This window comes from Hyperoodon ampullatus, assembly GCF_949752795.1.
Source record: "Hyperoodon ampullatus genome assembly, chromosome: 1".
NCBI classification, from domain to species: Eukaryota; Metazoa; Chordata; class Mammalia; order Artiodactyla; family Ziphiidae; genus Hyperoodon; species Hyperoodon ampullatus.
The window spans coordinates 145152619-145169951 of NC_136914.1; the positions used below are offsets into that span (position 1 = coordinate 145152619).

At 38.1% G+C, this 17333-nt stretch overlaps 1 protein-coding gene across 2 annotated transcripts; it reads right to left on the bottom strand.

Moving 5' to 3' along the window:
- Positions 1-15398: 15398 nt before the first annotated feature.
- On the bottom strand, positions 15399-16202 carry LOC307050204 (protein FAM76A-like; the record flags this gene model as incomplete). Of its 2 annotated transcripts, XM_079700083.1 has the most annotated exons (3): positions 15399-15718; positions 15752-15848; positions 16002-16202. In XM_079700083.1, 3 exons carry the CDS (start codon positions 16200-16202, stop codon positions 15399-15401), a joined length of 618 nt encoding a protein of 205 aa, XP_079556209.1. The 2 variants fall into 2 exon arrangements, with proteins under 2 accessions (XP_079556209.1, XP_079556208.1); XM_079700082.1 differs by having other exon boundaries at positions 15752-16202.
- Positions 16203-17333: the final 1131 nt, after the last annotated feature.

Below are 17333 nucleotides of genomic sequence, written 5' to 3' on the forward strand. Positions count from 1 at the left end.
TTATGAAAGGACCACCGTAGGAGAAAATAACCCCCCTAAAAATGTGTCATCCAATTCATCAGTGTTAAGATATCAAAACAAAATGTATCATATCTGTATGAAGCATTGTGACACCTGAAATAATTTTTTAAAAGGAAGAAAGAGCATGTCCCCAGTGGCCACATAACCAACCAACTTGGAAGGAGAACTTTAAAATTGACAATATCCCAGATACCTTCTTATCCTAAATTATAAATACGGTGCCTTTGGAAGGAGAATCAACTTTCTCATATTACTCACAAATATATTATTACAGAGCAATGTGCTAAATGGGACTACAGTGAATCAGAGTTATTGCAGCTTCTGAAGGTGATGGACTTAACTCTCAGATATTGCTAAATGCCTGGGAAACGCTGGGAGCCAGGCCAAGTCAATTTAACCAAGCTTTTATTTTTTAGCCAACTGGGATGGCGGATTCTATGTAGTCTGGATATACCAGAGAATTCTTTCATGGCCCCAGTGAAATTTGCCTTTTAAAAATTATGGGAAAATTAAACACACATTGTAAAACTTCTATCACTCATAAAGGAAGAGAGAAACCTATTAAAAACAAAGCTCTTTTATTTACTAATGTGTTTAGATTTTAGGAGTATTCAGGTGAACTAAGGACAAGAAAGAAAAATTTGTTCTTAATTAACAAAAGAACTAGAAAGCTAATATGAAAACACCACCTTTTCTCCATTAAGCTCCGGGATAGCTATATTGAGAACAGGGCATTTAGAATATCAAGTATAGCCATAGTATCATTGAGCGGGGAGGAATCTCTGAGGATATTTTATTTGAGTTTACTATCTCTATTTTTCAGGTGCAAAAGGAAATTGAATACCAGAGAAATAAAAAGAAAGTTCTCATAGTCAAAACAAATAAGTAATAGAATCGCTTAGACTCCAAAATCCTTACTAGAATATAAATCACCAATTCTTAGGGAAAAGAAGTCACTTATGGATTATTTTCCAAAAGGAAATAAAATTTTTGTCTTATTTATGACTTCAAAGCAACTCATTCTTAAAGACCATTTCAAATTTCGTTAAGACTGTGTGTGTAACCCATAATTGACAACTTCAAACTTGTAAGAAAAAAAAAGTTATGATTATTTTAGAGACAGAAAGTATTCTAATCTAGGTTTGCATGTACACAAAAACTGAGGCTGTTAAGTTCATTAGTCAATTATTTAAATCTAAAACTATTCAGAATCTATAAAAGTTTATAGCAGATGATTTTCTTGGTTAAGTTATAATCAATGTCTAGATTAATTTTTTAAACAAGCATCAGAGGATTAGTGCTGGAAAGGATATATGCATTGCTTATTTTAGTTACTCCGAATACACTTGGAAAAGTTGTGATTTTTGTATCCTAAAAAGCCAAATGAAGCGACTTCAAATAAAAAATCACTTAGATGAACTTTAGAGTTTGAAATCAGTTTTAATGGTTTTTAATAGTTTGGGAGGTCCAGACACCATTGAAAACACACACACACACACACACACACACACACACATACTCACACACACACATACACACGTTTTGAATACAATTCAAGGAATTTGTTGGACCTGAAACCAATAGGAATCTCTTCCAACACATTACTAATGCCTCTTAGAGATCATCTAGTTCAACTATCTCAATTTATAGATGAGGAAACTGAGGCTCAGCTAAGACTAGAACCCAGATTCCTGTACTCCCAGTTTAATGTTCACTCCAGGAGTTCATTTTAAACACTTCTTCACTCCAGAAGGCATGCAGCCACTCACCCAGACTATGCACCTTTGTCTCTCTTCACTGGCTGGCTTCAAAACAAAACCCAGCATCTAACTTGAAGAACAAGGTCATTTGGAGCATCTCCAGCCACTTCCTTCCCCACTTAGATATGGTGCAATAGAGATAAAGTCAGCTGGGAACTTGCCTTTGGGTCCTTCCCCCAGGACCAAGCAAAGTGACTGCAGCCCGATTTCAGCTGTACACTGTTTGAAGTTGTCCACAGGACCTGGGAGACATCAGGGCACACTCATCATTGTGTTTTTCCCAGAGAGTTTTGGTCAGAAAAATATGCAGTAGCCTGGGATTTGGGTCTTTGTTGTTGTTGTGAAGGTGGGAAATGGGAGAAAGAAGAAGAGAGAGAGGAAATGGAGCATGGAGCAAAGTGTAGTTTTATCTAATTTTGTTCTCAAAGTGGTCTGAGAGATCAAGGGAAGTGAGAGATCTAATACAGCTTAATTTTATTAAGGTTTTGGATTCTGTTCTACACACAACCTGGCACTAGAAAATTTAATAGATCACCATCCACTCTATTAAAATTGCATCCCGCTATTTGCTAGGAATGGTTGATCATGTACCTGGGTAAGATTTCCTTCATTTCTGTTTGTTTGCATTCCCCTTCCTCAACCTTTGAGAAATAAATCAAAGTTTAGAGATGAAATTACTTAGAATGGCTTTTCATATACACCCTTATACCTCTTTCAAAGATATTTTACAATATTCTTTCAAAGTGTAAAATATATAGAAGGCTATTGATAGCCGTCACATAAAAATAATTGGTTCCAAGATGGAAGAGTGCAAGGCCTTAGGGGTAGTTATGTTGCTATATAGTCATTATTCAGATTCTAATGAAGATAGTGTGGCATCAAGTGTTAGAGGGGGAAGAGAGTAGTGCTGGGAGGGACATTGCATCCTAGTAAAGGACCGCTTAGAAAACAGAGAGAAGAATGAATGTAACTTGTCATCCTATTGCCCTACAGGGGAGAATTTTCGGAAAAGTGTAAGGTTTTCTGGAAACTTGTTAGAAACTTAAGAGTCTAGAAACTTCGAAGCAGGGACATGTCAAGCAGGCTCCTAGGATGTGGACATGTCCCAAGACTTCAGAATTTGAAATAATTTTATGAATTGAGACTAAGGTGTAAAACAAAGAAGTTACAGCAGATGGGTTCTTGTTATGGGTGATGAGATCCAGACAGAACAGTAAAAAAAATAATAATAACCATCTTACAACTAAGAGAAGCGATGAATGCGTTGCTTTGTTTTTGAGTTCGGTGTTATTGTCAGAAAGTGAGCTTTAAGAAGCAATTTCAAAATGTTTCCAGTCTCTCTCTGCTTGTGTAAATACTTGCCAATATTAATATCCAATCAAATTGTCATAATTTGGAAAGGAGCAAATATCCATTTCTTGTCTATAGTTTAGCCCTTGGTATAATCTTTCTACATTGTGTAAATAAGGCAGCACAGAATTATATAAACAGTTGTTTTAAGATACACTTGACAAGACTCCCAAATGTCCATATTTAATTATAATTCTGACAGGATTTTGCTTCTGAGAAAAATTATTTGTAATAAACAGAACCAAGTACGTTAATACATAGCAGGGTTAGAGGTTTGACTGTTCCGTCTCATCCCTCCTATAAAATGAACTCTGACCTATTAAATAGAATTAACATATTGCTACTTTTACCATGCAGGTTGGAAAATTTCCCCAATGCCAAATCAACCAGCAGTTTTTGGAAGCAGTTTGTTACCCTCAAAAGCCACAGAGATGTCACACAGGCCTCTGCATTTGACTGACCAATTTTGTGCCCTTCTGTGGATCCATATGCTTAAAATACCTGGATTGTGGCTGAAATATTTAAGAGTTATAACCACAGATATAGTTTGCTGTGTGAGCAATTTGCTAAGAGCAACTGGTGTAGTCACAAATATGGCCCATTTCCAATGGCTGTGTTTCCAAGTATCAGAGCAGCCACAAGTAGCCTTAGTGACATTTAAAGTTTCCTGGTGCTTCTGGATGTAGTAAGAACTTTACTTGAGACCAGCAAAGAGGCAAGTGAAACAACTGAGAGAGACAAATAAAGGTACATATATTTTTTAAATAACCAAATAAAATTCAACCAATTTTACTATGGTAAAATGTCATTTTAAAAACATGTTTTTAAAGAAATAACAGACTCTTTTAGCTATTTTTAATGGTAGTATTGAATATCTCCTTCCTGCCAAATAAAGCTTGCCATTCTTCGTCAAATAAAGAGGCCAAGGTCTAAATTACAGGTTGCCCAATTTTGACTTTTTCCATCATGCACATGATCACGGGTTCTCTTGGCTTATCCACAGGTGATCTTCAGGTATGGAAAAAGATGACAAAGATATGAAAGCAAGGTAAGATCCCAGCACTTACATTTAAATTATTTGCATTTTGTGCAAGTTCCGTTGACTAATGGAAGAGAGCTGGGCTTCAAATACAGCTGTGTGCTGAGCAAACTTCACTGCTCTGAATACTGAACTCCAATTCCTTTGCCGATTCGATGGGCAAGCATTCCGAAGGCCTGAGTTCAAATGTGCAGATAAATAGTCAGTGCTGGAGTTTTTGGTGCCAAAGCATACAGAATACTTATGTTCTGCCATGGAAATCTTGGAAAAACAGAACTTCTGTTTTTAATATCTCTGAGGATTTAAAACGGTTCTTAGACTACTTATTACCTTTCATAAAACTTACTCCTCCTTTAAAAGTCTCTTGGTGGCTTACCTATATTAAAAAAAGGAAAACAATACTTTTTGATTCCACTGAGTTTTCTCTTCTCTATTGAAGATAAACAAGCTAATAAGAGAAAGGACAGCAGTGGAAAGAGTGTAGAAATGGGACTCAGGATGTGAGGTTTTTTTAACTTCTGTGGTCTTGAGCTTTCTCATTTGTAAAATGAGAAGGGTAATGATCTCTTAAGATTCCTTTTGGTAAAGCAGGGAAACTAACAACCTTTAAGCACATACTGAGTGCCAGGCATGTGAGATACAATTACTTAGTCCCCATAACAACTCTGAGATGAAGACATTATTGCAGTCTCATTGAACAGACAAAGATCCCAAAGAACAAAGAAATTACATAATGTGCTCAAGGTCACAAATTGAATAAAAAATGGATACATCTGAAAGGAAAAAAAAAAGAAAAAAAATGGATACATCTGGCTGCAAATGTATGCATCTTTCTATTTCCATTTGTGTGGTGTGAGCTCTAGTGCTTATTAGTGAACTTACAGAATAGAATACATGAGGAGACAATTGATAAAAATGGGTAAAATTTAAAACATATTCAAAGGTTGGCCTGGACATTTATCAACAAATTATCTTTGACATGGATAAATATGAAGAGCTAGAGACAAAAGAGAAATAATTCACGAAGGATCACTAAGTTCCTTTTACTGTGTAGGATTTCTCCATCTAATGATGTCTTATACTATATCACAACAACCTTTCTTTCTATTTGTTTATATATCTCACTATACAGAATTTGCTGTAATGCTTGCATAAGATAAAATGTGTCTGTAATATGATGCCAATAAACCTTTATTTAATGCTTTTGTGTTTTAGCATATAGAGTTATCTGTGGTTGTTTGGGATTTTGTTTTGTACATATTTACTTTCTTTTGTTATAGGTTTTTTAATTGCAGATACTGACTGGGCCTTCATTTATATGCCAGCCCCCGAGCTGAGGCATATTGTGATAATCCACACAACAGTCTTATTAGGTAGATACTATTATTCCACATTTTACTGATGAAGAAACCAAGGGTCAGAGAGGCTAAGTAACTTCCCCGATATCACACAGCTAATAAGGGGTACAACTCAGTGTCAAATCCAGGGTTATAAATAAAGCCAATGCTGGAAGGGGTGATTCTCATTTCCTGCCTTTGGGAAAGAGGCTCTGACTTCCCGTGGGACTCACTGGCACAGATTTACTTTTAAAGTTTGCTGGACCTGTGCTCATTCTACTGAGGACTTACTTTGTTGGCACATTGAGTATTTGATATTGACATTCTCCTGATTCACTCTCTTATACCTTTGTTCCCATACAAATTTTTCCTATGTACCTGGCATTTAAGAAGCTCACACAGCCACTGCCTGAGTTGCAGGCTGAAAGCTGATGAACTCTGTGTCCTGCTTGGGGGAAGAGCAGCTGACAACAGGATTCGAGTATCACCTTTGGGGTCAGTGAGTTAGTTGATATGACTTCTTTGGTTGAACTCTTTCCTAGACAGTGCTAAGGAGAGATGAGGGCTCTGTTGCCCCTTTAGCCCCTCCCCCATTTAAAAAATATTTTTTTCCTAATTGCTAAGGTAGTGTTTGTTATAAAAAGAAAACTACAACAACTAAAAAATTACTCAAACCTATACCATGAAACTTCCCAATGAAAACTATTTTTAACAATTCTGTTTACATTCCAAAACTTTTTCCTTCCCTGTATATAAACTATTTATTATTACCATTCATTTTTACAAAATATGGAATTATACTAAACACACAGTTTTGTAACTGGCTTTTTTCATTGAATTTGATATTTGGGCCCACATTCCATGTCAGCTTGATCCCATTCTTTTCTTTTCTTTTTTTTTTTTTTTTTTTGTGGTACGTGGGCCTCTCACTGTTGTGGCCTCTCCCGTTGCAGAGCACAGGCTCCGGACACGCAGGCTCAGTGGCCATGGCTCACGGGCCCAGCCGCTCTGAGGCATGTGGGACCTTCCCGGACCGGGGCATGAACCCGTGTCCCCTGCATCGGCAGGCGGACTCTCAACCACTGCGCCACCAGGGAAGCCCGATCCCATTCTTTTCTAAACATCCTTTCTTCCCATTCTCCTCAGATATGTAAAATGTGTATCAATATGAACACATAATGATGGTCTCTATCATTGTTAAACCATCCTCAAATTCAGGACTGAACCATCGCTGACCCCTCCTGTGTTCATTGTTGCATACGGGTGTCCTCTCCCAACAAGTGACAGACTCTCTCCTTGACCTGTAGTCAGGCTGGTCTGAGCTGCCTAGGCTTGGATCTTCAGTGTCCATCCTGGGAGGGCCTGCATAGCCCAGTTTTAGCAAGAATCCTGCTAAGTCAGTTTAGCCCAAATCCCCCACCCTGGAATCTGATGACTCTGGACATCTGGCCAAATTTCTCATCCCCTACCGCCATCCCCAGATAATATCATATCACCCCAGCCTGCCTTCAGCAAGAATCCCATTAGGTCAGTTTAGCAAGTATCACCATACTCTCATCATAATTTTTCATCCACTGACCCCCTCCTCCCACCCTGCTCTTTGGCTGTAAATCCCTACTTTTCTTCGTTGTATCCTGAGTTAAGCCCAATCTCTCCTTGCTGCAAAACCCCATTGCAGTAGCCCCTACACCTACTGCAACAGTCCACCCTACTATCTGAACAAGTATCAGAATACATTTTTGTTTGTTTGTTTGTTTGTTTTGCGGTACGCGGGCCTCTCACTGTTGTGGCCTCTCCCATTGCGGAGCACAGGCTCCGGACGCGCAGGTTCAGCGGCCATGGCTTACGGGCCCAGCCGTTCCGTGGCACGTGGGATCTTCCCGGACCGGGGCACGAACCCGTGTCCCCTGCATCGGCAGGCGGACTCTCAACAACTGCGTCACCAGGGAAGCCCAGAATACATTTTTTTAGCACAAGTAAACTACTTCCAGACCTTGTTTTCATCTTCAGCCTTGTCGATATCTCTGTGGGAGTGCTCACTCACCATGTGGGATACTGCTTAGGGGTTCATGCACACATGATACCCACAATCAGGCAAATATATTCAAATGTAAGTTCAAAGGAAATGTTTCTAAAGCCCAGTTGACATGATTGTTATACTCACATTTATATTTAACACCCTTGGGAGGATCTGTGTTTCTGATCCACACTACTCAAGTTGACATTGGCAAGGAAAGCTGAGATTCTACGTAGAAATTGTCCCTGAGTCCACGTGACGCAGAGGTTGGGTTAAAAGCAGGTCATTCCCTGGCTTCTCTTTTATGATCACCCTCATAAACCTCTACCCCACCCCAGCCACTTAATACCATGAGAGCAAGGAACCAAGTCCTTTCAATCAAAGCAGTTCTTCAGTCTACATGTGTCTTGGATCGTAATCAGTTTCCCGGGAGGGGTGAGAATAGTGAGGAAGGCACGTCTCTTATCTATTCACCCAGTGCTCCCAAAGAATTCTGTCAGAGATGAAAGCGACACACATCCTCAAGCCACCTTGAGGCTTTCTCCTTTGCAGGCAGGTCTTTGGAGCATTCAGGTAGGGGGCTGAATGGCAGGCACCAACGAGGGCAGAGACTGGTTCAGTATCTGGAGCCTCTCGGGGTTAAATGTCATGACACTCTTCTCTGACAAGAGCTTGGGCAAATACCTTTAAAATTCCCATTTCATGCTCATTACAAATTCAGGTTAAATGAAGTAACCATAAAAAAGTAAAATGAAACTACTCTCAAGGGATCTATAGAGGACTGAACTAAGAATTGGAAAGTACTTTTAAACACTATATAATAAAAATGATTATTGCATATGCATTTTGGGTAAGATAAAATACAAAGTTAATGCCAACATCTGGTTTGTTGTACAAGTCCTGATTTTATATGTATTTACAAAAATTATGTATATTTTATATAAATACACAGAGAATATAAAGTTATTTACAAAACCATATATAGACTATAACCATAAAGTATTTCTCTTGGATTTATGCTTTCATGTCCCAGAATGAGAATGTCTTCTAATTTTTCTTTCTCAGACTGCCTTTGTCTAGTTTTCTTGTAAAGGTTTTCTTTGCTTCACAAAATTGATTGGAAAGCTTTCCTTCTCTCTCTATCCTCAGAAACAATTTGTATACTAGTAGGAGTTATTGACTTCTTGAATATTTGATAAAACACACCTGTGAACCATCTGGTTCCATTATCCTTTGGAGCATTGTGACTATTCTATTTATTTACTGATAGTATTCTCTCAAGTTTTCTATTTTATCTTAAATCAAAAATTTAATTTATATTTTCTTTAAAATTTGTCATTTTACTTAAATTTTCAAATGCACTGCTCCAAATTTATTCATAGTATTATGTTCTTTTAAGTATTTTACATACTTTTAATTTTATTTCCTTTATTATTTTTAAATTATTTGTGTCTTATTTTCTTAAATCTTCCCAAGAGCTTGTCAATTGTTTCATTTTTCTCAAAAAAAGCAGCTTTTGGTTTTATTACTCTTTTAAATAGTTTCTTTGTTTTATGTTTTGTTAATTTCTAATGTTATCTCTATTGCTTTCCTCCTGCTTTCTTTGCATTTAATTGCATGAGTTGATCACTTAGCTTATATATTTTCACTTTTTAATTTTCTAACTGTACAGTTTAATGTATGCAAATTTTAAGAAATCATCTAGGAGGCCAGGGGATCCCAAAAGGGAATACAGATTTTGGCCAGAGGATCTAATTGTATTACAAATGCATGTGAAACCACACCACTGAAGGGGATGGTTTTGCTGGGGGCAGGCTGGAGGGGAGGGAATTGCTGACCTAAGTAACTTTAGAAACGAAAAGGAATTTGTAAAACTAAGAGCAAAAGAAACTTACATGAACACTATAGTCCAGTTGACAAAGTTGTTTCCCCTGGGGGTAAGTATTAACAATTCTGGTACTGCTATAAGTATATACTGGAATTGGACAATTGGGTAAATGTATGGCAGATGGGGGAAGCCGGTTTTTCACTGTTGGAATGGGAGATTACTGATAAACAAGGAGAGGAGGCTACAATGATCCATGTGATGGTGATGAAATAGAGTTGGAGATGCCAGTATAAACTAATATTTAGAATAATATAAATACAGATGGTTATGTATAGAGAAGTTTATTAATACGTGTATATACACGGATTAGTATACACACATGTATTTCTATGCTCTGTCAATGAGAGAGTGTAGAAGCAGTGACACCCCAGTAGCAATAAACACAGCTCTCACCCAGATCTTGGTTTCTGTCTTAGTGAAACAGAACAGAACCCTATGGTCCCTGCCCCTCATGTCCTCAGTCTGCCTTTTGTCTGTGGAAAAACTTTAGCTAAAGAAGAAGTTTAATCAGAGAAGTGAGAAAATGCAGAAACAAGGGAAAACAGTCCAACAAGGCTAAATAACAATACTTTAGTCATTAAGCAAAGTCAAGGGCCTTTAGTTCCTCTTCAAGGGCTATAGATAATATTCCGAGCCACATCCTGTGAGCTGTCTCATAGATGCTGAAACCCCTCACCAGGTGGAAGCGGTTAACGACATGATGACCAGACTGCAGCCATGACATAAGCTGCCACGATTCTGATGGTTGTCAGAGCTTACTGTGCTGTTTCTGTATGTAGCCCCCTCTCTCCATCGATAAAAGCTCTTGCCGACATCTGAACTACAGAAGCTTTCCTTTCCACCAACTTTGCCTCTTTATTGGCTTTTGAGCAGCGAGCAGCCAGACCCCCAATTTCAATAACATTAGTCTGTCTGGGCTGCTATAACAAAATATCATACTTGGTAGCTTATAAACAACTTAAATTGATTTCTCACTATTCTGGAGGCTCTTAAGTTCTGGAGCCCTCTTAAGTATTGCAGACTGCCAACTTCTTGCTGAGTCCTCACATGGAATGAGGCTAACTTTCTGAGGCCTCTTTTATAAGGACAATAATCCCAGTCAAGTGGGCTCATGACCTAATCTTTCTTTTTTTGTTTTTTAACATCTTTATTGGAGTATAATTGCTTTACAATGGTGTGTTAGTTTCAGCTTTATAACAAAATGAATCAGATATATGTATACATATATCCCCATATCTCCTCCCTCTTGCGTCTCCCTCCCACCCTCCCTATCCCACCCCTCTAGGTGGTCACAGAGCACCGAGCTGATCTCCCTGTGCTATGTGGCTGCTTCCCACTAGCTATCTATTTTACGTTTGGTAGTGTATATATGTCCATGCCACTCTCTCACTTTGTCTCAGCTTACCCTTCCCCCTCCCCATATCCTCAAGTCCATTCTCTAGTAGGTCTGTGTCTTTATTCCTGTCTTGCCCCTAGGTTCTTCAGAACCATTTTGTTTTTCTTTTTTAGATTCCCTATATATGTGTTAGCATACAGTATTTGGCTTTCTCTTTGTGACTTACTTCACTCTGTATGACAGACTCTAGGTCCATCCACCTCACTACAAATAACTCAGTTTCATTTCCTTTTATGGCTGAGTAATATTCCATTGTATGTATGTGCCACTTCTTCTTTATCCATTCATCTGTCAATGGATGCTTAGGTTGTTCCATGTCCTGGCTATTGTAAATAGAGCTGCAATGGACATGGTGGTACATGACTTTTTTTTTTTTTTTTTTGAATTATGGTTTTCTCAGGGTATATGCCCAGTAGTGGGATTGCTGGGTCATATGGTAGCTTTATTTTTAGTTCTTTAAGGAACCTCCATACTGTTCTCCATAGTGGCTGTATCAATTTACATTCCCACCAACAGTGCAAGAGGGTTCCCTTCTCTCCACACTCTCTCCAGCATTTACTGTTTGTAGATTTTTTGATGATGGCCTTTCTGACTGGTGTGAGGTGATACCTCATTGTACTTTTGATTTGCATTTCTCTTTTGATTAGTGATGTTGAGCATCCTTTCATGTGTTTGTTGGCAATCTGTATATCTTCTTTGGAGAAATGTCTATTTCAGTCTTCTGCCCATTTTCAGATTGGGTTCTTTGTTTTTTTGACATAGAGCTGCATGAGCTGCTTGTAAATTTTGGAGATTAATCCTTTGTCAGTTGCTTCATTTGCAAATATTCTCTCCCATTCTGAGGGTTGTCATTTCATCTTGTTTATGTTTTACTTTGCTGTGCAAAAGCTTTTAAGTTTCATTAGGTCCCATTTGTTTATTTTTGTTTTTATTTTGATTTCTCTAGGAGGTGGGTCAAAAAGGATCTTGTTGTGATTTATGTCATAGAGCATTCTGCCTATCTTTTCCTCTAAAAGTTTTATAGTGTCTAGCCTTACATTTAGGTCTTTAATCAATTTTGAATTTATTTTTGTGTATGGTGTTAGGGAGTGTTCAAATTTCATTCTTTTACATGTAGCTGTCCAGTTTTCCCAGCACCACTTATTGAAGAGGCTGTCTTTTCTCCATTGTATATTCTTGCCTCCTTTATCAAAAATAAGATGACCATATGTGCATGGGTTTATCTCTGGACTTTCTATCCTCTTCCATTGATCTATATTTCTGTTTTTGTGCCAGTACCATACTGTCTTGATTACTATAGCTTTGTAGTATAGTCTAAAGTCTAGGAGCCTGATACCTCCAGCTCTGTTTTTCTTTCTCAACATTGCTTTGGCTATTCGGGGTCTTTTGTGTTTCCATACAAATTGTGAAATTTTTTGTTCTAGTTCTGTGAAAAAGGCCATTGGTATTTTGATAGGGATTGCACTGAATATGCAGATTGCTTCTGGTAGTATAGTCGTTTTCACAATGTTGATTCTTCCAATCCAAGAACATGGTATATATCTCCATCCGTTTGAATCATCTTTAATTTCTTTCATCAGTGTCTTATAGTTTTCTACATACAGGTCTTTTGTCTCCTTAGGTGGGTTTATTCCTAGGTATTTTATTCTTTTTGTTGCAGTGGTAAATGGGAGTGTTTCCTTAATTTCTCTTTCAGGTTTTTCATCATTAGTGTATAGGAATGCAAGAGATTTCTGTGCATTAATTTTGTATGCTGCTGCTTTACCAAATGCATTGATTAGCTGTAGTAGATTTCTGGTAGCATCTTTAGGATTCTCTGTATAGTATCATGTCATCTGCAAACAGTGACAGCTTTACTTCTTTTCCGACTTGGATTCCTTTTATTTCTTTTTCTTCTCTGATTGCTGTCGTTAAAACTTCCAAAACTATGTTGAATAATAGTGGTGAGAGTGGGCAACCTTGTCTTGTTCCTGATCTAGTGGAAATGGTTTCAGTTTTTCATCATTGAGAATGATGTTGGCTGTGGGTTTGTCATATATGGGCTTTATTATGTTGAGGTAAGTTGCTTCTATGCCTACTTTCTGCAGAGTTTTTATCATAAATGGGTGTTGAATTTTGTCAAAAGCTTTCTCTGCATCTATTGAGATGATCATATGGTTTTTCTCCTTCAATTTGTTAATATGGTGTATCACATTGATTGATTTGCGTATATTGAAGAATCCTTGCATTCCTGGGATAAACCCCACTTGATCATGGTATATGATCCTTTTAATGTGCTGTTGGATTCTGTTTGCTAGTATTTTTTTAAGTCAATATGAATTTTTATTAACACACATTTTCCAAAGTCTGTACAAACCAAAACATTCCTGTGTTTTAAAAGGTCCATTATTACAAACATACAAATAAACAAAAGGTGTTACCAAAAGTTAGCCACTCAATTTCATGGTAAAACGGTGTCATGATTTTTAAAAACCAAAATTTCAAGACTGAGGTTTCTTCCTTCCCTTTTTGGAACTTGTGGAAAGTTAGAAAATGTGTGGATTTGCTTTATATTAAATGCCAAGACCTTAAAAAAGATTTAGTATAAAACTAAATGTGTTTTTACATTGTCACTTCATGTAACAGAAGTTCTCAAGTCTTTAAAATTAAAAAAAATGACTAACTTTTTTCACAATCTTTTCCCCATAGTCAATGTAAATGCATCTGAAAATATAATCTGACAGTTTATCTTTACCTAAAAGTTTCTCAGTCAAAAAGTTACAAAACTATTTAGCACTGCCATTTCCCTTGCTTAGAAAGGAAAATTACATCCTCTGCTAGAGTGATAGGTAAGTAACATGGTCCATTGTTCCTCTTACCAGAAGGAAGCCACTCATTTCCACATTTCTGTCCAATTATGTGCATGGCTCAACTTGTGAGAATACTCACAAATTAGAAGCATTTGCTCCTAGGAAATGCCTAGCAAGTTAAACTTACTGCTACACTTTTGGTAGACTGAGGTACAAATGTCATCTGCCCTTATGATTACCTCTAACTCTAGTACCACCCCCTGCATTAATGATTCCAAGGTAGCTGGTTTTACTGTTTCATGGCACACTACACATCTCTAGTTCCTTTCACAAACATCATCTAGAGGACCTGAGAGTACACCTAGAAATGCAAATCTATCCTCTCACCTGGAAAAGAGAATCCATGTGCCTATTGGGTCAAGAAGGGAAAACAGGACACAGTTCAGGCTGTGGCCAAGCTGCTTTTGAGAAGCACCTGTTTTCAACACATTTCCATTAAAGGCAGAGAGTGTACAGGCTGAGGTGGGTGAGGAGGAGTGGGGAAAAGGTACAGTGATATCATTCTCCCAGGACTTACAGTCCATACTTGAGCAGCTCATACTAACCTCCAAAATGCTCTGTTGTCTGAATATTATCCCATTTTGAATCATGTAAAAAAAAAAGTTACCTGAAAATGGCCCAGTATGACAACTCATATAAGTAAAGGGCATTTTTTAAAAGAGGTGGCAGTGTGAGAAGTTAATATCAGTCACATAAAACAATCAAGAAAGGGGTGGGAGAGAGAATTGTCCAGTACAACCTGGACAACCCTTCTTTCTGCCTTTACTTAGACAGACTGTCCAAATCTTTGCTACCTCCCTTAAGTATCTTCTTACATGGTCTTCCAAGAAATCCTCCAAAAGGCACTTAACTGCATACTTACATATTGAATTGTTTCACCTTAGCAATCAGTTTTTAAGACTCCAAGGTAACAAGAAAGAAAAGATCTGATTCTTTTACTAAACGCTAGAGAGTAGGACTTCTTTTAAGAGGCATCACTTTTACAAGAAGAACAAGCTAGGCTACCATTACTCCTTTATCAAGAAAAAGTTTCTTTTTTAAAAAAATAAATAAAACTCTGGCTATACATAGTACAAAGTTCATACATAATACACCTGGAAAAAAACCCAAGAGTATACCCTGAAGCAAAACGTTTATTGGAGAGAAAAATTCTCTTCCACTGTACCAAGTCTTAAGGTGGCAGTTTTCAAAGTTCAGAGGGTGACAGTAATATGTAATTAATGCCAACTATTTGCTCATGGGTATGGCAGGATGCAATGATGGACCAAAAAATAAATAAATAAAACCAAACCATTCTGCACATAACACTGAGCAGTGACCACCACACACACATAAAAAAGTAACAAAAGAGAGACAGACAGAGAGACAGTAGTACTGAGAGAAGGGTTGGGGGTAGAGAGGGGAGTGAGGGAGAGTGTGGGGGAGTGAGGGAGAGTGTGAGTGAGAGAGAGAGCCTGAAACCCCAAACATTCAAGCATGCAGTCATAATATAGCACAAACCAGGTGTTTCCACTCAGCCCCACTGCAATTGCACAAAGAAGGATAACTATAGTAAAATAGAGATTTCTTAAGAAAGCTTGCAATTCCCAGAGAACAGCTACATTGCCACCCTAACCCAGGAATCCATTGCTATGGCCAGGAGCATTCTTGTGGTCTCTCATGGAGAGGTTATAGCTCCTGACTTCTTGCTCTTGGACAAGGCAGCTGCCTGCCTCAGGAGCTCTCAGTTTTTGGCCTGCAATTATTCTGTAACTTCTTTGTGGGTTTTCTCCATCTGGTTCATTTTGGCTCTCATCTGAGATTCTTGGTATTGAAAATCAGCCTTCAGCTCTGTGATCTTCTTCTCTTTCTCTAAAATCATTTGATCCTTTTGATGCAGCATCTTCTTTAGAGTGGCTACTTCTTCCTTCAGTTGGGCAATGATGACAAAGTGGTCAATGCTTGGTGAGTCCAGAGCCAGGTCTGGGGAAAAGCTATCTCCATTGGTTGTGATCGACTCAAACTTGGATTTTTTTCTTTGGGATTTCATTTTGAATTGAAGATGTAGGAAGTGTTTTCTGACTGTTATAATGACTGCCACCACTCAGTCGACACAGGAAGAACTGCTCAGGTGCTTCCTCTGCTCTTTGGTCTTCTGAAGGACCCACCTGTATGAAAGTGTGCACAGCCAGCATAGCAATTTCCCATCTACCTTCTTTCTATCATCTTTCCTGTCAAATGCACACTGCTGCTTGCACTGTTCACAAGAATATGGTGGTCCATACTTCTTCTCTGAATTTGTGCAGCGCTGGTATTTGTTGCCAATAAATGCTACAATTATGTTGCAATACTGACAAGGTTTGGGCGTTCCATACAACTGCACATTCTGTGCACATTTCTTGCATATTGTATTGGTTTTACTCTCCGGCTGGTACTCAGTCCTATAGTAGGTGCAATTCACAACAGGGTGCGCAATCCGACCTTCCTTGCACAGCTGCTGCCCCTGAGACAGCACCTCGAAGGGGAAGCGCTGGTGGCACTTGGTGCAGGCGTAGAGTGCCGCCATGTCCGGCCCGGGCCGTGCTCACAGCCCTACCGGCCTGGCCCGCCACTTTATCTCTGTTTGCTAGTGTTTTGTTGAGGATTTTTGCATCTATGTTCATCAGTGATATTGGCCTGTAGTTTTCTTTCTTTGTGACATCTTTGTCTGGTTTTGGTATCAGGGTGATGGTGGCCTCGTAGAATGAGTTTGGGAGTGTTCCTCCATCTGCTATATTTTGGAAGAGTTTGAGAAGGATAGGTGTTAGCTCTTCTCTAAATGTTAGATAGAATTTGCCTGTGAAGCCATCTGGTCCTGGGCTTTTGTTTGTTGGAAGATTTTTAATCACAGTCTCAATTTCAGTGCTTATGATTGGTCTGTTTATATTTTCTATTTCTTCCTGGCTCAGTCTTGGAAGGTTGTGCTTTTCTAAGAATTTGCCATTTCTTCTTGTCCATTTTATTGGCATATAGTTGCTTGTAGTAATCTCTCATGATCGTTTGTATTTCTGCAGTGTCAGTTGTTACTTCTCCTTTTTCATTTCTAATTCTATTGATTTGAGTCTTCTCTCTTTTTTTCTTGATGAGTCTGGCTAATGGTTTATCAATTTTGTTTATCTTCTCAAAGGCCAGCTTTTAGTTTTATTGATCTTTGCTATTGTCTCCTTCATTTCTTTTTCATTTATTTCTGATCTGATCTTTATGATTTCTTTCCTTCTGCTAACTTGGTGTTTTTTTGTTCTTCTTTCTCTAATTGCTTTAGGTGTCAGGTTAGGTTATTTATTTGAGATGTTTCTTGTTTCTTGAGGTAGGATTGTATTGCTATAAACTTCCCTCTTAGAACTGCTTTTGCTGCATCCCATAGGTTTTGGGTTGTTGTGATTTCATTATCATTTGTTTCTAGATATTTTTTGATTTCCTCTTTGATTTCTTCACTGATCTCTTGGTTATTTAGTAGTACATTGTTTAGCCTCCATGTGTTTGTATTTTTTACAGAATTTTTCCTGTAGTTGATATCTAGCCTCATAATGTTGTGGTTGGAAAAGATACTTGATATGATTTCAATTTTCTTAAATTTACCAAGGCTTGATTTGTGACCCAAGATATGATCTATCCTGGAGAATCTTCCATGAACACTTGAGAAGAAAGTGTATTCCAT